The sequence below is a fragment of the Saimiri boliviensis genome, chromosome 9 (assembly GCF_048565385.1).
Source record: "Saimiri boliviensis isolate mSaiBol1 chromosome 9, mSaiBol1.pri, whole genome shotgun sequence".
In the NCBI taxonomy this organism is placed as follows: Eukaryota; Metazoa; Chordata; class Mammalia; order Primates; family Cebidae; genus Saimiri; species Saimiri boliviensis.
This window is the reverse complement of record NC_133457.1, coordinates 24,513,880-24,537,419: the sequence shown is the minus strand read 5'-3', so window position 1 is coordinate 24,537,419 and position 23,540 is coordinate 24,513,880. Positions and strand designations below refer to the sequence as shown.

General features: G+C 36.8%; 1 protein-coding gene across 4 annotated transcripts in view; it reads right to left on the bottom strand.

Moving 5' to 3' along the window:
- The window catches only part of OTOL1 (otolin 1), a 60,341-nt gene that overhangs the window by 2,165 nt on the left and 34,636 nt on the right, over positions 1–23,540 (bottom strand). For 3 of the 4 annotated variants that reach the window (XM_074405599.1, XM_010335704.3, XM_074405600.1), the window contains 3 exons: positions 5,373–5,744; positions 3,271–3,360; positions 79–141 (listed from right to left, as the gene is read on the bottom strand). In XM_074405599.1, the coding sequence (XP_074261700.1) occupies positions 79–141; positions 3,271–3,360; positions 5,373–5,736 (517 nt within the window). In that variant the 5' untranslated portion in view covers positions 5,737–5,744. Of the gene's footprint in view, positions 1–78; positions 142–3,270; positions 3,361–5,372; positions 5,745–14,581; positions 22,379–23,540 lie in introns of those variants that run through there. The other variant, XM_074405601.1, reaches the window with a different exon arrangement.

The window sequence follows — 23,540 nt, the reverse complement described above, 5'->3', positions numbered from 1 at the left end:
TTTTAAATACAAACAGGAGAGAATGAAGGGCTATACTGCACATATGACTACTCACAGTAGATATATTTGATGCCCTACCTTGTACTCCAGGTTTTCCTGGGTATCCTGGAATTCCTTGGTCCCCACGTTCTCCTTTGAGCCCTAAAATGATACCAAGATTAACTTATCAACTACATCATTTATGATATATCTATTATTCTTCTCACAATTGTGTCACATTCCAGTGTTTTCCTTAACCAAAATGGGTTAAAGGTAAAATAGTGTGAAAAAAGAACGTAGGCTGGGTGCAGGGTCTCATGCCTGTAATCCCAACACTGTGGGAGGCCGAGGTGGGAGGATAACCTGAGGCCAGGAGTTCGAGACCAGCCTGGCCAACATGATGAAACCCCATCTCTACTAAAAATACAAAAAATTAGCAGGGTGTGGTGGCGTGCACCTGTAATCCCAGCTATTCGGGAGGCTGAGGTATAATAATCACTTGAGCTGGAGAGTTGGAAGTTGCAGTGAGCCAAGATCATGCCACTGCACTTCAGTCTGGGTGGCAGAGACTCTGTCTTAAAAAAAGAAAGAAAGAAGGAAAGAAAGAAAGAAAGAAAGAAAGAAAGAAAGAAAGAAAGAAAGAAAATTAATTGAGGGTCATTAGGAATAATTAATTTCAATTGATGGTAAATTATTTAAAGAGATCTAGAGGAAGTGATCCCTTCAAATGGAATTCATCTTTGCCCTCAGCATTTCCATGGCTATTCAAACCTCTCATAAAACTCATGACATTCTGCTTGTATTATATATTTATGTATTTATGTTTTTCCCAATATGAATTTTGAATAACAGTTAGAATACCTTCTTCATAAGGCCACAATGCCTGAGAAATAATGTCATGCTCCCTACAAGTTTAAACACAGGGCACACAGGGCACTACATCCTGCTAAAACTAATGACAACCCAAAAAAAGTCCAGGAAAAAAAATGTTCTTTATATAGAGCATCAAGAAAAAGCCAATTTCCATTTTGTGTTGAAATATTTTATATATATTTTGGACATAGTATAGAAATGTAGGAATTCATAGGTGAAAAAAATGGAAAATATCTGGGTTTTCAGATATTTGTCATATTACTATAAAATATATTTTTATATTGGGCCTTACTAAAAGCCCATCCTATTATAGTTCAGTCATACTGAATTGAGTTCAACTATAAATGATTGTAACAATAATAATAGTATTAATAATATCTCACTTTTATTAGATATTTACTTTGCATGGATATTGTTGGAAGCTCTTACCTTTTTTTTTTACTTAACCCAATCTTTAATTTAATTTTTACTTGACATTAACACATTAACACTCTCCTGTAACACAGGTTCAAATAGCATAACACATTTAATCAATTGAAAAATTCTAAATTTACAAAAATTTATAGCACCTGCCCTTCAAGAAAAGGAGGACAGATACATTTATAATTATTTTATCAACAAAAAAAAACTGAGGTATGAAATAATATAAAAATTTGGACAGAGTCAAATACAATTACATATGACATTGGTTGGTATCAATTTACAATCTATATTGCTTATGATATAACTAATATCTTTTGTTTTATTTTTGTCAGGGAAAAAAGTAAATCTTAAGCCAAATTAAAAGTCAAGAGAATAGATTCCTCCCAGTTTCACAAGACCAACTAGAGAAATCCCACCATACGTCATTCAGCAGAGTTTTTTAAGTTGCTACTCTGCATAAAATGCAAATTTTGGAAATAAAACCATAGACCATCAAGAAAATAACTGAATGCATTTTGAGGGAACCCAGCTCTAAATGGAAGTGAAGAGCCAATTCTATTCCTAGTTTTTGCCAGTAACTCAAATACCAACCGTCACCACACAGAGCCGTACTGGTTCTAGAGTTCCTTTAAAGAGCTTAATTGCGTCCCCTAATTTACTCGACCAGGTAGCGATTAACTAGAATGCAATCATTCAACTCATTTTTTTTTTCTAACTTTCTATCTTAACCAAGAGTCCAAGCTAAGTGTGGAAGTGAAAGGAAAGTAGAGTTGCTACTTTATAAAGACCGGCCAAAGGAATTTCTACTTTTGATCCTTCATCAAAGTATATTCTTAAGAAACTTATTTTATTGCACTTCCCTATTTTTTCTTCTATTTCCAGAAGTCTAGCTTCCCAAATGTATGAATCACTGGGGAGGTTCATCACTCATCTTTATTTCACAAGGTTTTCTGCTAACATAATTCAGGCACAAAAGGATTAAATGTTTCCAAGAATGAAAATCATGTAACTGACAAGTGTGAAGTAGCTCTCTCTTCCCTTAGCATCTTTTTTGAGTAATTGCTTCACTGAATGTTCTATCAGAAATGAGTTAGGCAGTTCCTGAGCCATGTGGAGGGTGATGTATAGACGGCATTAGGTCTTTTGACATGTGACGCTGAGGCTAAAACATTTAACTTGATGGATAGATGGTATTTCTACAGGCTACTGGTATTCACTGAGGAATTTCTAAATATCCCAGTGCATCTCTAGCCTTCCTTCGGTACCTTTAAGCACTTACAGAACCTGGGATTTCCTGGGACAGAAAGCCTTCTTTATGGATACACCTATGGAATTACAGAATTTCTGAGCTGGAAAAGAACTATAAAGGCATTCATAACTACAAATCTTCTTTGCTAGTAAACAAGGTACAAATAAATATCTAGTTCATCTCCCTCAAGTTCCAGGTGAAAGAAAATGACTGACCCTATGTCACTATTGTAAGCTTGATTACCTCTGTTTTAATTAAGTTGTCTTCCCACCACTGACAGTGCCTCTAATTTCAGAGTGAGCCAAGGGATATGTTAAATTCTCCTGCACAGGCATACTATCCACCTAAACTGAATATTTAGGGTGTTGCCTGTTTTAGTTTGTTCCATCTAATACAAAATTATTTGCATCCAAGGGAAGTAGGCTCACATGCACATGTACAGGAAGGGTATCTCTGCAGCCTTCCCCAGAGACTGTACTCTGTGGCTGCTAGTCACTAGGTCAGCCAGGTGGCGAATGAGAGATGGAAAAGTTGTATGACAATCTGTGTGTGTGCATGCATGTGTGCAATGTTCCCAGGTAAGTTTAAAATATCTCAGTAGGCTATTTACAAAGTTAACATGTTTATATCAAACATAATGTGCTTTATCAAGTATTTACGTTTTTAAAAATTGACTCACCTTCAAGAATCTAGTATTTACTTAGCAAGTTGCTTTCCTGATAAATGACGCAGAATGAATTACCTACCTTTCTCTCCTTTGTAGCCTTTAGGGCCTTGGGGCCCAGCAACTCCCGGTGGCCCTGGGATCCCCAAATTCCCAGCCTCTCCTTTAGGACCTAGAAATGGGATTTTAAACACATCAGAACATTAAATTCCTCTTTTGAAGTTTATTAGTTCCAGGGGAAAAAGAGCATTTTATTGCAATCAATAAGTGTCAATGACCTAATGATAAAATCTGAGTGAGAATAAACCATCACAGAGTTCTAAGGGCAATATTTTTGTCTGATTTGCAATTTTGTACTACCTGAATAGATAAATTGAGCCCATTAGTACTTGTCACTGTATTCACAGCAGTGATCAAGCGATTCAGGGAAGCAGCACTATATCAAACAAGAACAAAATGATAATCTGACACTTAACCTCATATGGACCACACATTCAGACTGGAAGTAAAAACACACGTAGAACATTTGGATTTCCCTTTCATTCACTTACTCATTCAATCATTAACTATTTCTGAGGCCTTTTATACACCAAGCACCCTGCAAGATGTTAGGAATGCAGCCATCAACATTCCAGCAGTCCCTACTCTCATGAAACTCAGAGTCTATGAATCATAAATATTGAATAAATAGCCACATGAATAAATAGAAATTGTCACATTGTAGTTAATAACAGAAAGAAAAATAGGAAGGTCTTATTGTAGGTTATTAAGAAGATCTCATCTTAATTGATGAGATCAGAGACTTCCTTGAGAAAATGGCATTAAGCTAAGACCCAAAGAATGGACTAAGATTTCCCAAAGCAAAAGAGCTTCCTTAAGTAGGACTAAGGTAGCCTGTGCATTCGGACCTCTTAAGCACTACGCTCTGTGGAAGAACCAGTCAGACTAAGACATATTAGCTCCCCAGGCAGGGTAATAACTTGGCATACCCAAAATTATTTGTCAAATATATTTAGAGGAGAGAACAAACTCTGAGAAGAGCCCAGCTAAATCCACCACTGGGTAAAACAAAAGCCCTAATGTTACAGAACTCATAGCCTTAGCAAATAGTTTAGCAACCAGCTGTGTCTACTTGACCATGCCCTCGGGATTTTCACTCCCAAGCAGCCTGCCAACCAGATAGAATACTAAGACTTGTAGTAAATATAATTTTCTCAGTCTCGTTAAATTTTCAATAATGTTTTAGCAATCCTGACATCTTGGTGTCCAAGCTACAGCCCATCTCCTTTACTCCTTAATGCAGCTCTACATAAATACTAACCACATTTCCTGAAACATCCCTACTATGGGATGAAATGAATGAAAAGCTTGGAAGATATATAATTGCTGAGTTTATAACATTAAATTCTTCGGGGAATGGTGATTTTGAAATTGACAATCTGATCTTAACTACCTTAAATTCTCTTTTATATGACATGTAAAAGCTGAAATTTATTAGAATAAAGCTGAGAGTATATTCATTATGTATATATTATAGACATCTGAAATCTTGATATATATAACCATGGTGTTCAAAGGAGAAAATCTCTGGGCAAGGACACAGTACTGCCTCAGAAATTCAGTGAGAAGCAAACAGAATCCTAAGCCTTATTCTCCACCTCACAGCCATTCCATTTCTAATCCTAACTACAAATAACACTCAGAAAATCCATCAGTCAGTACACGGTCTTACCAGGCAACAGAAGTTTCATTTACTCTTTCTAAATCAGCCACTAATGAAAAAATGGTACTGGTAATGAACCTGTGCATCTTGAAGAACCACAGCACGCCATGCTGGGGTCAGTAATCCCTGACTTTGTTCTCGCCAGCACTGTCCAGTAGAATGGTCTGCAATGATGGAAATGCTATCTATGCTGCCCAATACAGTGGTTGTTGAGCACTTGAACTGTGGCTAATGTGACTGATGAACCGAATTTTTTACCTCATTCAATTTTAATTTTAATATTTATTAATTACTGCATTGGGCAACACAGCACCCAATTGCATGTGTAACAACATGACACCTAGACCTGTCTCCATTTGCATGACAAAGCAGAAACTCTTGGGGCAATTTCACCCCACAGCCTACCTCCCAACTCTACCAATGTACAAGTGAGAAACATGACTTCCTGTACTTTCAAATACCTGGCTTTCCAGTCTCTCCACGTTCTCCTTTCTGCCCGGGTACAGGTGAACAACAATCACAACAATTCAAAAAGAAATCAGCTGTGTCAAGAGTGAAGTTTTCAAAGGGAAAGAGAGTGGCAGTGCCAAAGACAGAATCCAAGGCTGAGGGTTTGGTGATTGGTTCTGCCATTTCAGCCATTTCTGTGAAGAGGATTTCTTCTTCTTGTGGAGGTGGGCCACTGGATGGCTTTATATCCTTTGGCATCTCTCTTTCCTCAGATTTCTTCGTAAATTTGGTATATGGTGTGGTCTTTGCTATTGTGTTCATGCCAGCAATAGCCAAAATAATTAAAATAGCACAAAGCCAAGTAAACATCCACATACTTGAGGCTGGAAGAAAGATATAATAGGAAAACATATATATATTACATGAGGTCCAAATTAAAAGACTGAGTGATATAAATATTACTTACATAAAAGAAATATATGTTTATGAACCATATGAACAGAATGCATAATACAGAATGATATATTTTCAATATATTTTATATGTAAATATGTGCTTGAATCACTACAGAATATTTTATGTACTTATTTATCATAAAGAACACTTTACTTCAATTTGTCTTTCTGGTTGTTTTCTTAGTATTATACATTGTTCTCAAAAATTCAAACTATCTTGCCAAATAGCAAACATGATCTATAATAAATACAAGATGACTCAATAGCTCATATACCCTGTGGAAGATAAATGCATATAATTTCCTGACTTATCTCACTCAGATTTATAGAAATCAAATACATTTTTATTAGAGGGAGATGAAAAATATTGAGCTGAACAGTTTATTCCAGCAAACTCAATTATTTCAAGAAAAAATACTGGTGAAACAGTCCTTAAATCTACAGAAATGGTCCTGTTGTGAGAGCAATTTTTAAAAATCTACTTTAATAAGTAAAGAGACAATTAAATATAATAAATTTGAATATATGCTGCATCCTTAGATTCTTCACATGGCATTTATCTCTCCATCTCTTTGCTCTATAATTTGGGGAGTATTTTCTAGAAACTCACATTTATTCTTGTATTATTTTAATGGGGCAAAATGTGGTTATTCTTAAAAGGCCTTTGGCAGCGTCCAAAGTGATATGATGTAGGGTTTCTAATGAGGTGAAATTTTGATAGTTCAGAGTATTCTATTCCCCATCAACTCCCAGCAGTCTAGTGGCTGCTAACAGACAGCCAGGGTTATAAATGCACATTTCCTGATAGGAGAAGGAGGGCATAATTAGGAAAAATAGTGACAGAGTAAAGAGAATGGAAACAGAGACAGTAAAAAGGCCTAGTGTTTATACAGCCCCTGCCCTGAGTAGATGCCTTACATTATTCAATCTAATCAGGTCTCACAAAGCTCTCCATTCCCCTTGAGAACTGGAACAAGACAAGGATTTCTCTCTCTCACCACTCCTATTTAACATAGTATTGGAAGTGCTATCCAGAGCAATTGGGCAAGAGAAAGAAATAAATGTCATTCAAATTGGAAAAGAAGAAGTCAAATTATCTCTTTTTGCAAAAATATGATTCTACATCTAGAAAACCCTAAAGACACTGCCAAAAGCCTCCTGTGACCAATAAATGACTTTAGCAAAGTTTCAGGATACAAGATCAATGTACAAAATTCAGTAGCATTTCTATACATCAATAACATTCAGGCTGAGGGTCAAATCAAGAATGTAATTCCATTTATAATGGCCATGAAAAAAAAATACCTAAGAGTACATCTAAGCAAGGAAGTAAAAGATCTGGAGAACTACAAGGAGAACTACAAAATACTGCTGAAAGATATCAGACATGACACAAATAAATGAAAAAACATTCCATGCTCATGGATTAGAAGAATCAATATTGTTAAAGTAGTCATACTGCCCAAAGGGAACTACATATTTAACACTATTCCTATCAATCTATCAATGCCACTTTTCACATAACTAGAAAAAACTACTATAAAATTCATGTGGGACCAAAAAAAGAACCCTAATAGCCAAAGCAATTATAAGCAAAAAGAACAATGCTAAAGGCATCACATTACCTGGTTTCAAACTATACTGTAAGGCTGTAATAACCAAAGCAGCATGGTACTAATACAAAAACAGACACATAGACCAGTAGAACAGGATAGAGTATCCAGAAATAAAGCCACACACCTATGGCCATCTGACCTTTGATAAAGTCAACAAATATAAGCAATGCAGAAGGACTCCCTAATCAGTGAATTGCGCTTCAATAGCTGCCTGGCTATATGAAGAAAATAAAACTGGACCCCTACTTTGCACTCTATGCAAAAGTTAACGCATGATGGATTACGGAATTAAATGTGAGACCTCAAACTATAAGAATACACACACACACACATACAAACCTAGAAAATGTCATTTGGACAACAGCCTTGGGGAAAAAAAAATTATGACTGCGTCCTTAAAAGCAACTGCAACAAGAAGAAAAATTGACAAGTGGGACCTAATTAAACTAAAAAGATTCAGCACAGCAAAAGAAACTTTCAACAGAGTAAACAGACAACCTACAGAATGGAAGAAAATATTCTCAAACTATCATCTGAAAAGACCTAATAATTAATCTATAAGGAACTTAAACAGTTAAACAACCAAAAAAAATTATAATTCCATTAAAAATGGGCAAGTAACATTAGGAGACACGTCTCAAAAGAAGACATGCAAGCAAACAACAAACATTAAACAAATGCACAGCATCACTAATCAAAAGAAAAATGCAAATCAAAACCACAATGAGATACCATCTCATGGCAGTCAAAATGACTACTATTAAAAAGTCAACAAATAACAGATTTCAGTGAGGATGAGGAGTAAAGGGAATGCTTGTACACTGTTGATGAGAGTGTAAATTAATTCAGCCACTGTGGAAAGCAGTTTGAAGATTTCTCAAAGAACTTAAACCAGATCTATTATTTGACCCAGCAACCCTATTGCTGGATATATATCCAAAAGAAAACAAATTATTCTTGCAAAAAGACACATGCACTAACTAGCATGTTCGTTGCAGGATTATTCACAATAGCAAAGACATGGAATCAATCTAGGTACGTATCAACAGTGGACTGGATGAAGACTATGTCGTATATACATGCCATGGAATACTATGCAGCCATAAAAAAGAATGGGATTATGTCCTTTGAAGTAACAGATGCAGGTAGAGGACATTATCCCATGCAAATTAATGCAGGAACAGAAAACTAAATACCACATGTTCTCACTTATAAGTGGAAGCTAAACATTGAGTAGTCATGGACCTAAAGATGGCAACAATAAAAAGTGGAGACCACTAGAGGGTTAGAGAGAGATGGAGGCAAGTTTCAAATAACTAACTATTGGGTACTATGCTCAGTACCTGGGGATGGGATGATTTGTACCTCAAACCTCAGCATCACACAATATACCAGGTAAAAAATCTGCACACATAGCCCCTAAACCTAAAATAAAAGTTGGAAAATATCCTTAACTTAAGGGGAAACAAAGCCAGCTCCAGCAGGTAGGTGACACTATTGTTCACCTTTACAGATGAGGTAACAGGCACCAAGAAGTTATGTACCTTGCCCAGAGTCACACAACTTGTAAGTTATAGATCCAAGTCTGTTTAATTTCAGAGTCTAAACTTTTTTCCACAAATCATGTGGCATTTTTAAGGATGAGGTTAAAGAACAACAAATCCAAAGGTAGCTCCATGAAACAAAGCTATGGATGAAACAAATATAAATTAGTGCAGATAAAAAAGGAGAAAGATAGGATGCTTTGTTTCCAAAAATCATGTAAGAATTTAAAAATGCTAACTTTCCTTTGAGTTGCCTTTGCTACCATATTCATCCATTTAACCATTACTTATTGAATACTGACAGTGTTAACCAGCCCTAAAATATTATATATGGTAACAACAAATACAAGGCATGGTCACTGTCCTCAGAGAGTTCACAGTCTAGTAATGAGAGATAAAACACAACAAAGGTAATGGAGGATAATGTAAAAAGCAGCTTATTACATTAAATGTCCCCAAATATAGGCCCTTCTGTCCCCAAGTGCAGACCCCCCACACATACATATGCACTCTCTATTCTGCAAGAGTGAGGACATCAAACACAGATACAATGCATCAGCCAGCTAAATCCAGCCCCAGCAAAAATTAAAACACAGAAATATTCTGTCTGGATATAAAATAATTAAATTTTCATTGGTTTACACAATTACATTCAATAAAATATTCATTTGTCCAACAAACATTTATTCGAGCATCTACAAAGTCTGTGTGGGATCACAGACTATAAAGAAAAGTAAAACCTAGCCCCAGCCCTAGGGATCTTTTTTGCCGTAAATATTCAAATACTTGAACAAGGCCCACATATTTGGGCAACAGAGAAATCACAGATTTGACAGAAGGCTAGAAGAGAAAAATTGGTGACTTTTAATTCTCTCACCATTTTAAGAATAATTAAGATTTGCAAAATTCTGAGTGTTAATACTCTATTTCTTATATTCTCTTAGACAAGTGAGGTCATGTAAGAAAATAACCTTTCTTTTTCCCTGATAAATGTATCTGTGCCAATATAACAGATTATAAAACTGAGGCACAGAGAGATCAAGTAGCCTGCACAAAATCATAGGGGCTGGGATTAAAATCTAGGTCTTGACCCCAAAGTCATCCCATGTGCTTCCCACTGTGCCATGCTCCCTGGGGATTAATGAGTGATCAAAGATGTTGGAGAAGTGAACTGAGTTGGACCCTTTGTGAAGCTCAACTCTGGGTCTTTCACTAGAAGAAAGTGACTTTCTGCAGACAGGAAATGGGAACTTTAAGAGCAATGAGGAAGGAGAGAGATGAGAAGTCTGACTCTGAAAGTACAACCTATTGGTGTGAAGCAAACAAAGTTACAGACAGTATATCTGCGAAGAGGCCAAAGAGCTACAGAAAGTAATGAACAGAGCTCATCAGTATGAAGAAGGTGCTCAGTTTCCCTATTGAAGGACATGGATTGTCTTCATATGTGTTTCCTTTGCATTGAGGGTTCCTGCTTCCCAGTTTAAATACAGATATTAAATGATAATGCTGGAACACTTTGACTGTGATAAGGCTCACTAAGAATTTGAAGATGAGGAAAACATAAAGGTCTTCGAAAGACAGTGGAGCTAGTGTTGGTAGTAACTTGACTGATGATGCAGATATGTAATTTGCTGTAACCAGAATTTCTCATGATTGTGTAAAAACATAAAATTCCAACCAAACAAAATTTCCACAATGAGTGAAGCAAGTAAGGACTCCTGACCAAATTTTAAGTCACTAAAACAATAAAGCATAACTTAAATGCTAAATCTAAAATAAGTGTAAATCTTAACAGAAGGGTTACAAGTAAAAGTCAAAATAGGAGGTTGGGATCCTTAATTAGAAAACTGAAGTACAGGAAACTCTTTTATTCATCCTGAGGAATGCCTAGACTGGCAACATTTCTCATGCCAAAAGTTAAGTCTCTTGTTTCCGTGTTCCCAAAAATTAGTACAATGTTTGGCAAATAATAGGTGTTTCAGAGATGTTTCTCTGAACTGAAATGAAGTAAACGTTGTAGACTGCATTATTGTCCCCAATTTTTTACCCCTCCCTGTACTCACATCCTTTGCTAAATGGATTTTGCACTGCTCCACACAAAAGAAGTGGCTCCAATCCCTTGACTCTGAGTTCAACCATGTGACTTCAGCCAATAGAATGAAGTAGAAGTGACAGGATATTAGGTCTCAAGGGTCCTTGGGTGTTTCCACTTGCTCTCTTGCACTTTTGCCATTGCCATCAAAAGGATATGAATGACCCAGCTTGCTGGTCACAGGAGGAAGATGAGAAAAACACAGAATGGACCTGTCCCAGATAGGCTGTCCTAGCCAAACATGACCTAGAGCACAGTCTCCAACTGACCTGAAGACACATGAGTGACCCCATGTAAGACCAGCTAAGGCCAGTCAATATCAGACAACCCTCACTAATCCCACAGATATGTTCCAGTTATCTACTGTTGTGTTGCAAAGTACTTCAAACTTGGTGGCCTAAAAACAACCATTTTATTCTAGCTAACAATTTTGTGGGTCAAAAATGCAGGTCTGGATCAACTAGGTGATTCCTCTGCTCCATAGGGAATGAACTCAGATCACTCAGAGTGTTCAGCTAGTGGGCTGGCCAGTCTAGAGAGGCTTAATTACAAGTCTGATACCTTGATAGAAATGGAAAATACTTGGGCTCAATTAGGACTTTCATTCACATAATCTCTTTGGCATGCCAATCTCAAGATATTTAAATTTCCACCATAGCTCAGGGCTCCCAAACATATTTTTCCAGGTACATGGAAGCTGCTAATTTATTAAGGCCAGGTAACATAGTGACACTACCACTAAATTTTTAGTCAAACCAGTCTCAGAAGCCAGCCATACTCAAATAAAAGGGACATGGACCTCATTTCTTAATGTGAAGCATGTCAATTTTGATCATCTTGAATCTACCATAGATACACAAGCTATAGTTTGTAAGCCATGGAGTTTTAGCAAGATTTGGCCACAAAAGCTGACACCAAGAGTTCCAGCCTCTAGCCTAACATTATTTTTAACATTGAAATCAAACTGACTAAGCAGACTCCAGACACGTCATCTTATCTTTCCCTGACAGAAGCCATCCTTTGAGCTCCTCACCCTCATCAATTAGCCCCCATAACCCTGGAAGCTTCTCCCATTGTAAGTGTTCAAGCAGAATTTGGGCCACTTCTTATTGAGATGCTTGCTATTAGAAGGGCTCTTGCAGATGCTATGATCTTGAATGTATATTCCCCGAGATTCTGTGACAAGGCTTTATAACAGTTACCACTCTATTAATACATAAAATTTAGCTGATTCTACAAAGTTTTATTCTAAATATAGGAGGCATTATGTTTCTTCTCATGGTATACTCTTCACTCCCATTAAAAAGATGGTGCCCAAGATTGAGAGAACATTCTTTGAAGATTCGTTAGTTTTTTCCCCAGTAGAAGTAAGATGTTCACAGTGACCTAACAGTGCACATTTGGAAGATGACTGACAAGTTTTATGTTGCAGCTAAAGCCACAGATTATACATAAATTTTAATAACTATTAAGTAGTATAGTATAAGGACCAAAAGCCATTTACTTTGTAGAAAATCAGTCCTGAGATCAAGTTTCAAATCTTCTACTTTTTAACTGATTTGGAGCAAGATACTGTACCTCTCTAAGTCTTGGTTCTTCATTTCTAAAATGAGATAGTAATAGTAGTTTCATCTTGTAAGGTTGTGAAACTTAATGAGATAATACATGAAAAGCTCCTAGCATAGTGCCCTCAGTAATTATTGACTATTTTTAAAATGAGGATTAGATCTAATGAAATCAGCCAGAAATATTTTAAAGCAGTGACAAGTTTTTCTTATTCTCAAATTGTGCCAGACTGAGACTGCATTTGGGCATTTGATGTTATTCCCATCTTGCTTTATCTGCTCCCTCAGATCTCAAGGCCTCAAAGTCTGGGAACTAAATTTTCCAGACTCTCTGGACCTCAGGGTTCCAGTTTAGTATTTTCCAGTAAGAGACACCTACATGGACTGGGAGAGACAAAAAGAAAATAGAAGCCCTCATTCTTCTGCAGACAGCAGACAGCAGACAGCAAATGCAGGGCAGATGCGACATTTTAGAATGGCTTCCGGCACACCAATGTAAATTCCTGCCTTGGTTCTTACAGGCGGATGTGACTAACGGTAACTGTAACTGCAATTCCTGCCATGGACAGCAGTAGCAATTTCCTGATTCTCTGAAGGCTCGAGGCAAACCTGACAGCTAGTGACAGCCATCCTTGCCTTTTGCTTCTTCCCCCTTCAATGATTAAATAAGCACCTAGTTACCTATATTAAATTCCTTTCTGCCTTACATGCCTGTAGTGGCCTGAGAGCAAATCTTGTTATCATATCTTCTTCTCCATTTAATTTTTCTGCTTGTTTTTTTTTCCATTTAATTTTATGTCCATTTCTTTTATTATAAAATCCCATCCTGCCTCCCTTGTTCTGTCCTATATTGAATTCTACATTCTCTTTCTTCTTACCACAATCACTCCTCATCCATCCACAATATCTTTATCTATTAGAAGCTGCCTCGACCAAATTATGTCCCAAAAGTTTTTCAAATGATTCTTCTTGTTTTAGTCCATTTTGTGTTGCTATCATAGAATGTTACAAACTGGGTAATTTATAAAGAAAAGAAATATATTTCTCACAGTTCTGGAAGCTGGGAAGTCCAGTATCAGGGAATCAGAATCTGGCCCAGGCCTTCTTCCCGTGGAGAAAGACAGAAAGGCAAGACAGCTCAAGAGAGGACTGAACTCACTTTTATAAAAACCACCCCAAAAATAGTGACATTAATGTTGACAAGTGATTATCTAGTCACTTCTCAACACTGTTGCATTGAGAATTAAGTTTTTATCACATGAACCTTGGGGGATACATTCAAACCACAGCACTCCCACGGTGTTCTGAGCCTTCAAATATATTGCCTATGCTAATACTGCATTCCAGTTGCATTCTTAAATGCTAATTCTAATATAAATATAAATACTGTTGAAATCGTTTTAGGCAAATGGATATGTACACATATATTGTTTGTGCTACAATACTGGTGACCTTTTCTTCTTAACCTTATATAAAGCATTCTTCCCCTCTGACCCTGTATATTCTATGGAATTATAAAATGAGCCATTATGTCTATAGCATTCCTTTACTATTTGAATAGCTACTTTTAATTTCTCACATTCTTTTATTCGCAGCAATATTTCATGCTGTGTTTCTTCTCTTACTCATGCTTCTCTTTCTTCTTTTCGCTCTTCCTTAAATTCAGTCAACAAATGTTTATTAAAACCTACTCTGTGTCAAGCACCAAATTATATTCAGGAGTTATAGGATAAAATATATGCTCTTATAGAGATTACCTTTCAATGAGAGTAATAAATATTTTGTGGTAAACAAATAAACATTTCAGACTATAATTAGGTGCTACAGAGAAAATAAATAGGAGTATTCGATAAAGAGTGACAAGGAAAGGTTATTTCAGACAAGAGAATATTACACAAGAATATCCGGAGAAGGAAAATGGGTAGAGGCAGTTGCTGCCACTACTTACATCTCCTTCCTCAGAGCTTCATCCATGGTACAATCCAATTTTCCTTTTTAAGGTGCCTAGCATTGCACCTCCCATGCTACACAGCCATGAAGATAAATTAGGGAGAATTTCTGATGAGTTATTTCCTCTTGCCCCAGTTCTTCTAGTAAACTCAGAAGGGCAGGTCTTTAGAGCTCAAATCTTGAGTTCATTCATAATTGCCACATCAAAAGGAAGAAAGAGAAACTTAATGACCACAGCTTTCTATTTCCCACTTTATTTTTTAAGAGCAATTCCAGAGTGACTGTAGTCAGCTCTGATAGACCCATCCCTTTGTGTTGATCGATGCAGCAAGAGCATCATAATTTCTATTGTGCAGTGGAAGGTTGTTTCTTCCCGAGTGTCTAAATAAGTGAATCCATTACAATTTTATTAAGGACATTGAATATAACATTACATTCTACCAAGTTAAATGCTTCTTGTATTTAACAAGTATGAAGAAAAGTAAGACATTCCCAGCATTTTTCTGTCAGATGGAAAGGGTTTGGCTTTGGTCCAGAATATAATACCATAAAAAGAGTCCAGCCGTAAATGTGGAAACTCTTGCCTCTATGGACACCACCACTTTTTCAGTTCCTCCTCGTCTCCTCTCATCCTGCCTTAAATCAAAGCTGTAGGACAGGAAGCAGAACATTACAAGCGACAGTTGAGACTTGCGTATGCCATAACCAACCCATATAGGGTTATGGAGAAGGAACTCCGCTTCCCAGAGCAATCAAGCTAGGGCAGGACCGAGTAATAACTCGATGACTAGTTGACAGAAAAGTGAAGTCACCTGCATGGGTGAGAAGACAGGTAAAAACGTAGCCTAAATTTGGGCACAACAAAGCTCCATGTCTCCATAACCTTTAAAAAAACGTTTAAGGATTGGATTAGGCAAAAGTAAGAACAAACTTATTACTACTCAGTTTCATCATTTTTATTTCCCTCACAGGGATTCTAAGTATATCTGCTATAGTAGTTTTCTTATTTTATGAAAAAAGAGAACTAAAGGAGGTGAGGGAATGGGACAGTGTGCATCTGTGGGTGTGTGGCTGGATAACGAGCCTGAATTAAATTTTGCAAGCTGATATATTCCACTGATTAAAAAAGCAATGGGGAGCTGGGTGTGAAGAGTGAGGGAGGGTGGTATATGGGAACTCTCTGCTCTTTCTGCTTAATTTTTTAGGAAACCCAAAACTGCTTAAAAAATAAAGTCCTTTAATTTTTAAAAAGATAAAGCAATGGGGTCCAAAGATGTTGATTAATTTTTCCCTTGCCAGTTAATAAACTGATCCTGGCAGCAGTTAATAATCTATCAAAGTTGTTATAGCACTCCTGAATTGAAAACTTACATATGTCCATAATACATTTTCATTAAATTTTGTCATGTTAACAAAAACCCATGATGGAGACAAACTGGTTCCATGTTAGAAACTCTCCATGAAGTAAAATTTCACTGAGACTTTTCTATTTATTTGATATGAAGAATTTATCTATCCATTAAAATAAGTAAGCAAACCTCTTCACCTCTTCACCTTTTCAGAGACCAAGCAGAATGCCTGTGGTGGGGTATTTCTCAGGAGGAAATTATTATGTAAAACAAATGGAAGCTAGCTCATTCCTGATCCATCCAGTGTATCCAAAAGTAACCAGAGTTGTCCTAAAGGGGAGGCTCTGAGGAAGCTTCAGCATACAGAACCTAACAGATAAGTGGGCTTTAAATAAGAGGAATTTGTCTTTGAAGCAAAAGATGTTTTTCAGATATGGTGATAGATACGGAATTTTCATTACTAACAGCTTACTTTCTGTTGACAGCTGGCTTCTCAGTGTTGAAAGCCTGTGTCAATCCTTTTATAAGTTTACTTGAATGCTTGCATGTAAGGCACTTAAACATGAAATACAACTACTAAAGATATAGCATTAAATAAATGCTTTATTATGAAACTAGTTTCAATTACCCAACTTCCATATGTCTTTCATTTCCACAATGTCTAAGATCTTTTTTTTTTTTCAATCCAGAGAGTTCTAAACCTATTTTAGGGCTCAGAAATATCTTATAAACAAACTTCAGAAAAATCAGAAGTTCGAAGATGTCAACAGACATCACATATTCCAAAAGATATTCATTTTTCTCCTGTCATTGAAATCTGAATTAGTTTCAGAGCCATTTAGCATCATGGGTCAAGGAAAGAGCAGGCCCTATTATATTTTAATCAGAAATTTCCAACCATAGTCATTTGAGAGTCAATCTATCTTACAGGTACAAGAGTTGGTTCTTACTGTGTCTCTAGTTCTCAAAAAGTCCTAAAAAATTCCCCTAATTACCCTTCACTACTCATAACGCCATTGTCACTGACTGGTATCAACATCAAAGATAGGTAGAAAACATGAGAGGATTATAGGCTACACAGCAGTTTTTTGGAGTGGGTTGGCATGGTGACCCTAGCACTTTCCTGCTTTGTTCAAACTCCATACTTTGGCATCAGGCTTCAAGACTTCATCTTGGATCTGGGCTCATAAAAAGGAGCCCTGAGCCTTGGTCCCTAACAGCTTCCTGAGGCTAGGGTAAGTCCCTTTATCAGGAGGAAAGTAGTGTCCTTACATCGAAAATAATGAATTCAGACTAGAAGAGCCAGCTCTAACCCCTTTTCTACTTCTAATGTATTAAGATTCTTTTTCCAACAAATTCTGCCTAATCATAGTCAGGGCTGAAGAATTAAATATCATTACATTCTCATTTTGTCACTTGGTCCCGGGTCCATTCCATGATGGGAGTCAGCTCATGGAAAACTCTGCCTGTGGCAGTGGCTCTGTTAGACCCTTGAGAAGTCAAGGTCTCTCCTAGAGAGCTGAAAATAAGACATCTCTGATAAGCATCAGGATTGGGATCCACCCAGAGAAGAACAGAAGGGAGTCTGTCCCTGACAAAGCTACCAAGAGGTTAATGCATCACATGAAAAACAGCAGTAACTTCCTCTTTCAGGACAGACTTGCTATTTAATACCCCAAAAGACCAAGGACAAAGAATGACATTGTATAAGCACTGTAACTCAAGCAATTAGCCAGGTAATGGTGTGTGGGGTTCATCATAGCAGAATGTCAATTAAAACACTTGGAAGGAGATTATGCAAAGCACTTAGATTTCAAATCCTGTAAGCTACCAGTAGGACTAAACTATAGTAAAAGTCATATTACTACAGTAGGCATCACATAAATGAAAATAAAGCTTCTTTTCTAACACAGACTCTTGCTTAATATCTCATAAATCCAAGAACTTGAAAAAAGCAGCCAAGTGTCTAGTCTTTATTCAACAATAAAGGAAATGGGATAAAGGATGTCATGTTTTAATTAAATATCTTCTTTGTTACCTTTGGCCTAATTGATACCTTGCATATCTCTAGTTAATTGCTTTCTAAAGATTCAAAATTATACCTCTTAGTTTTAGTTTGGGATTCTGCCAATGAACTTAAGGGGAGAGGAGAGAATCGGAATTGATAAAATGTGAATTTCAGGAGAAAAAATGTTTCTTAGGAAGATCTTTAGATGAAATTCTTCTGTTTAATGACTTGTCTGACTTTATTCTCATAGAAGGATAGCATTTTCTTCTTTTTTCTTTTAGTGCAGATATATCATTAGAAAAACTGACTTTTCAAAATGGAAAATAAATGACAAAGTTCTCTATGAAATTTCAAAATGCAAATAGCATTTAGCATCTAAATAGATGGCCATAATGATTTTCCCTGAATACTGGTAGAAAAAACATAATATATAAGCCTTAGTTTCTTTCCTAAAAATCCACAAGTCAGGTTTAAGCCAGCAGTCAATTTTTATTCATGAATTATAAATCTTTTACAAGAGGGAGTGAAAATAAAATGAAAATAAAATATATGTAGAAATGTAACATTCCATTAATTCTATCACAGAAAACTAAATGCATATTAAATTTTTATTATTATAATTGTTCTGTAAAATGCCAGAGGCATAATATGTTTTTAAAAGCAAAATATATTTTTCTCTTACTAGATCATTCTTATGAGAGGAAATATAATTTTTATGCAACTACCTATATTATCTTAACTGAAGATATACCACACTGTTATAATCTAAACAAAATCTGATTTTTAAGATGTTTGTTGCACATTATCTCTGAAAGATATTAATTATTGCATAATATCAAAAATATGTCGTTCTACCTCAGTAATGCCAATATGTCATATTATCTCTTTGGCATTTGTTTATTCTACTTATCTCACAGATATTCACAAATTTAGTAACTTTAAAATTAAGAATGATTCTGTGCTCCACGCCGCAACTTCCATACTCCAAAAATCAATACAAAAAAATAGATTTAATACCAGAGAGGAAAAACTACCTGTTATCAATTGCATAGTTTTATCATTTCTATTCATATTCTTATTTCCTAGAGGCAAATTATATCAACATGACCTTTTTCAGCCTGGGATCTTATTGCAAAAGGTGCAGAAGATAAATCAATGTTTGTAATCATCTCCTACCTTATGGATGTTTCCTTGTCAGCAATTCCTCTCCCAGATGGCACATTGGAAAATTCAATCTCATTTACCATTAGACAGTAGTCTGTTTTATTTCTTTCCAGGTTTGCCCCTACCCAATGAGAAGTGAGTGCCTTGTGATAAAGGGAGTGGCAACCTTTTCAAAGTCTGAAGAAAAGCTCTGAAATCGGATGAAATGCAAATGCCTTGGGAATACTGAAGCCTTAGCTCTTCAGTGGACTGACTTTATCCACCATCGCCATTAGTTTATAGGACTTTCATCCCAATACATTAAATTCATGGCACATAATGTCCAACAGCTCTCCTGTTTAGTAAATACTATAGTTTTCTGAAGTGTGTCCACTGTAATCTGTGATCTGGGCAGCATGTAGGCATTCAGAAGCATCTGCTTCCATTGTTGAGTAAGCCCTCACTGCAGAATAGACACCCAGGTGACTTTTCTGAACCACACGCTCTTCCCCTCCACTCACAGCCTCCCCTTTACTGAATTAGCTGCCACCCATTGAGAACTGACCAAGATATATAGATTCTTGGCCAGGTTTATTTTTAAAAAGATATCTTTGTCTCTACTGGAGGATACAATGCACAAACTTGTAAATTACAAAAGGGCTATAGGATTCCTGATTTATTCATTCAACAGTTGTCATGAAAACCTTCCAAATGCCACATTCTGTTCTAGGTGCTGAGCAAAGAGCAGGAGAAAGATTGACAAAGACCTGCTTTCATGAAGGTTATATCCTGCTGGGAAATACAACCAAAAATTAAGACACACATAAACAGTAAATATCAGATATTAACAAGCGAATAAACATCACATACAAACTAAAATAAAGTAATAGGATGAATGTGTGGCTTTTTTAGATTGGATGCTGAGGAAAGCTGTTCTAACAAGCTGACCTTTAAACTGCTACAATCTGAATGACAAATGAGTCTTCTAGATAGAGGAAATCAGAGGGGTAAGAGCACCCCAATTGCGGAGACGCAGAGATGGCAACTAGCATTGAACTGTAAGAGCAACACAAAGAGCATCAGAGCAGAGATACAAAGATAACCAAATTAAATCCTGGAGCAGAAAAATGGTGATATGATTTAATATATTAATATATATAATATACAACTATCAAAATATAGAGAAAAGAGGGTATATGGCATAAACAGAATTACCATCCACCCAGATAGTCCCAAGGAACATAAGCCAATAAGACTTAAATATTTCACTCCCATTAATAAGTAGATTTCCATTATGAGCTGGATGCAGCTGATTAATTTAACCAGAAGCCATGAAATATTTTTATTAATATAAATCCTCTCCTTCAGATTCTACACTCACCAAGTGCTCTCTGATTCTTTCCTCTGAGAGAATGCATTGATCATAAGACTTCAAATAATTTTATATACTGATTGCTCATGTAAGTTACAAAGTGGATTTCTAATTATCACTTGGCTTTCTCCTTAGCTGTCCACTTAAATAGAATGTTATGGTCTTGCTGATATAACTGCAGTAGCCCATGCAGTTATATTTCTCACTGTAATTTGATGGGCATTCTGGAAGCTATCTATGCCCTCTTCATTTTAGTGTTTCTGGGAAACTGATCACTGCTGGACACTGACAAGCTCAAGTTTATTCAAACCACTACCTAGCATATCCCCATCCAGCCCCAGCTGGCCTTTTCTTAACATTCATTGCCTCCTCCTGATGCTGAGCATATGGCTATGGCTACTGCATCCTCATCTAAAATGCCTAATTAGCTCAACTGAGCATGCTGAAGAAAGTTACTGCACTGGCTACAAGCAATTATAAGCAATCAAACACACAAAGTGTATCTTTGAGTTTACCACCCTGTCCAAGACATTTGGCAGACAAATATCAGTTTCTTCATTTTAATAAAATGAAGGAGTTGACCTAGGTCTTTGTTCATAGAATTTTTAAATTACACAAGTAATGAATGAATACATTTTTCCTGTAAGCATATAGAACATTACAGAGAACAACACCTCAATTGCTATCTCCTGCTTCTGCTGTCTTAAGATGAACACTATTATTATGTATCAACCCTTTCAAACCCTTTCAAGCATTTATATCATATGTCCATATGTGTATGTATATATATACACACGCACACAAAATCGTTAGTATTGTTCACTCTGTGTTTAACAGTTTCACATTGTACATCTTGTTCTGTAACTTGCTTTAACTGAGCAATATGTCTTACAGACTTTTCCACATCAGAAAATACACATCTCCCTTAGTCTTCTTTAATTATTGCATAGCATTGCATTACATGAATGCAGTACACTTTTGTTAACTATCCATCAATTGAGGGCTAGTTAGACTCTTTCCAATTTTTAACCCCCAAAAACGTTGGAGTAACTATCCTTATGTATGTTTTATTGTGCCTGCAAAGAGAGTTTCTCTAGAAAAGCTCCAGGAAGGGAAATTAACAAATAGAAGCATGTGAATCTAGGCTCAAGCTATAGTTCACAGACCACCTGAATCAGAATCATAAAAGTATTTATTAAGAATAAAGCAAGAGGCTGGGAGTGGTGGCTCAAGCCTGTAATCCCAGCACTTTGGGAGGCCGAGGCGGGTGGATCACGAGGTCAAGAGATCGAGACCATCCTGGTCAACATGGTGAAACCCCGTCTCTACTAAAACTACAAAAAATTAGCTGGGCATGGTGGTGCTTGCCTGTAATCCCAGCTACTCAGGAGGCTGAGGCAGGAGAATTGCCTGAACCCAGGAGGCGGAGGTTGCGGTGAGCCAAGATCGCGCCATTGCACTCCAGCCTGGGTAACAAGAGCGAAACTCTGTCTCAAAAAAAAAAAAAAAAAAAAAAAAATAAAGCAAGAAACAAATAAAAATAAAGAAAAGGGAAGCTTCTGTCTCACCTCAGACCAAAACCAGAACCCATGGATGTGGGAGCCAGAAGCCATGATATATACAAGCACCTTCAGTGGTTTTCACGTTAAAGTTGAAGAACCACTGGCTAGGTGGCTCTAAGATGCTTACTGTCTCTAAACATGTACTAAAATGCCCATTTACCCACCACTTCCATGTGCAAGACACTGCCTTAAGACTGTACACATTATTCCTGTTAAACTACAACTTTCATAGTCCAGAACATAGGGTGGTTTGCAATTAAATCCAGAATCCAATCCAGACCTATATTTACTACAATATATGAGGGCTCATGGACACAGTGCTTCCCTTCTAACTGAGCTGTGCCCCAGAAGTCTTTTTTCACCCCCCCGTCCACATCCCACCCCTGTGATCATCCTCCCAATGAGTTCTGTCCCCCTAATGAATGCTGCCTCCTGCACAGGCATGATCACCATGCTGCTCTCACACTGATTTTTCTCTTATTTTTGCTCTGTTATTACCAAATCATCCTGAAAGCCCTTTGTCTTTTAGACATGGGGAAAGGAAGGCAAACTAAATGAGCAAAGGCTCATGTCTATTGTGGACCAGGAAGGTTGTAGAGGATGCTGTAAATATGAACACATTAATAAATGTATTTAATAAATAATTTACTAGTAAATGAAACCTACTGAAGTATTATTCCCATTTTATAGATGAGAAAACCAAGCATGTACAAGTTTAAAAATTGGTCCATTGTTGGGTGCAGTGCCTCACACCTGTAATCCCAGCACTTTGGGAGGCCAAGACAGGCAAAACACCTGAGGTCAGGAGTTTGAGACTAGCCTGGCCAACATGGTAAAACCCTCTCTCTACTAAAAATACAAAAATTAGCCAGAAGTAGTGTCAGGTGCCTGTAATCCCAGCTGCCTGGAGGGCAAGGCAGAAGAATCAATTAAACCCAGGATGGGGAGGTTGTAGTGAGCCGAGACTGCACCATTGCACTCCAGCCAGGACAAGAGCAAAACTCCATCTAAAAAAAAAAAAAAACTGCCAAAGATAACTAGGAAAGGAAGGATAGACCTAGATTGACCTAGCATTAAAACCCAGATCTATCTGGTGCCGAAGTCCAGCTCAGAAGTTTGTTTTACACTATTTTATCCTTCTAAACCACACATGTCTGTGATTTCTTTTCCTTCCTCCTTTCTGGGAATTTATTCAGGTCTTTGTTGCTAACATACAAGAAACAACCTTGAGCATGAAGTTTAAAGGAGTGTAGCCCATGGAAATCTTCATCAATTCATTTGAAAGTGTTCAGCAGGCAACACACATTATGCTGAGTCACATTAGGAATTCATGCCAGCCTATAATTCTCTACACTCCCTAGCATGCTGGCACTGGATGGATTTATGTGCCACTAAACTTAGATAGCTTAAAACACTTCATTGCCTGAGCCCTCAGTAATGCTGATAAAATATATGTAGCTGCACTTATAAATCATTATCTTTACTTACATTTAATAAAATTGAAAATAATGTTTTCCAAGAAG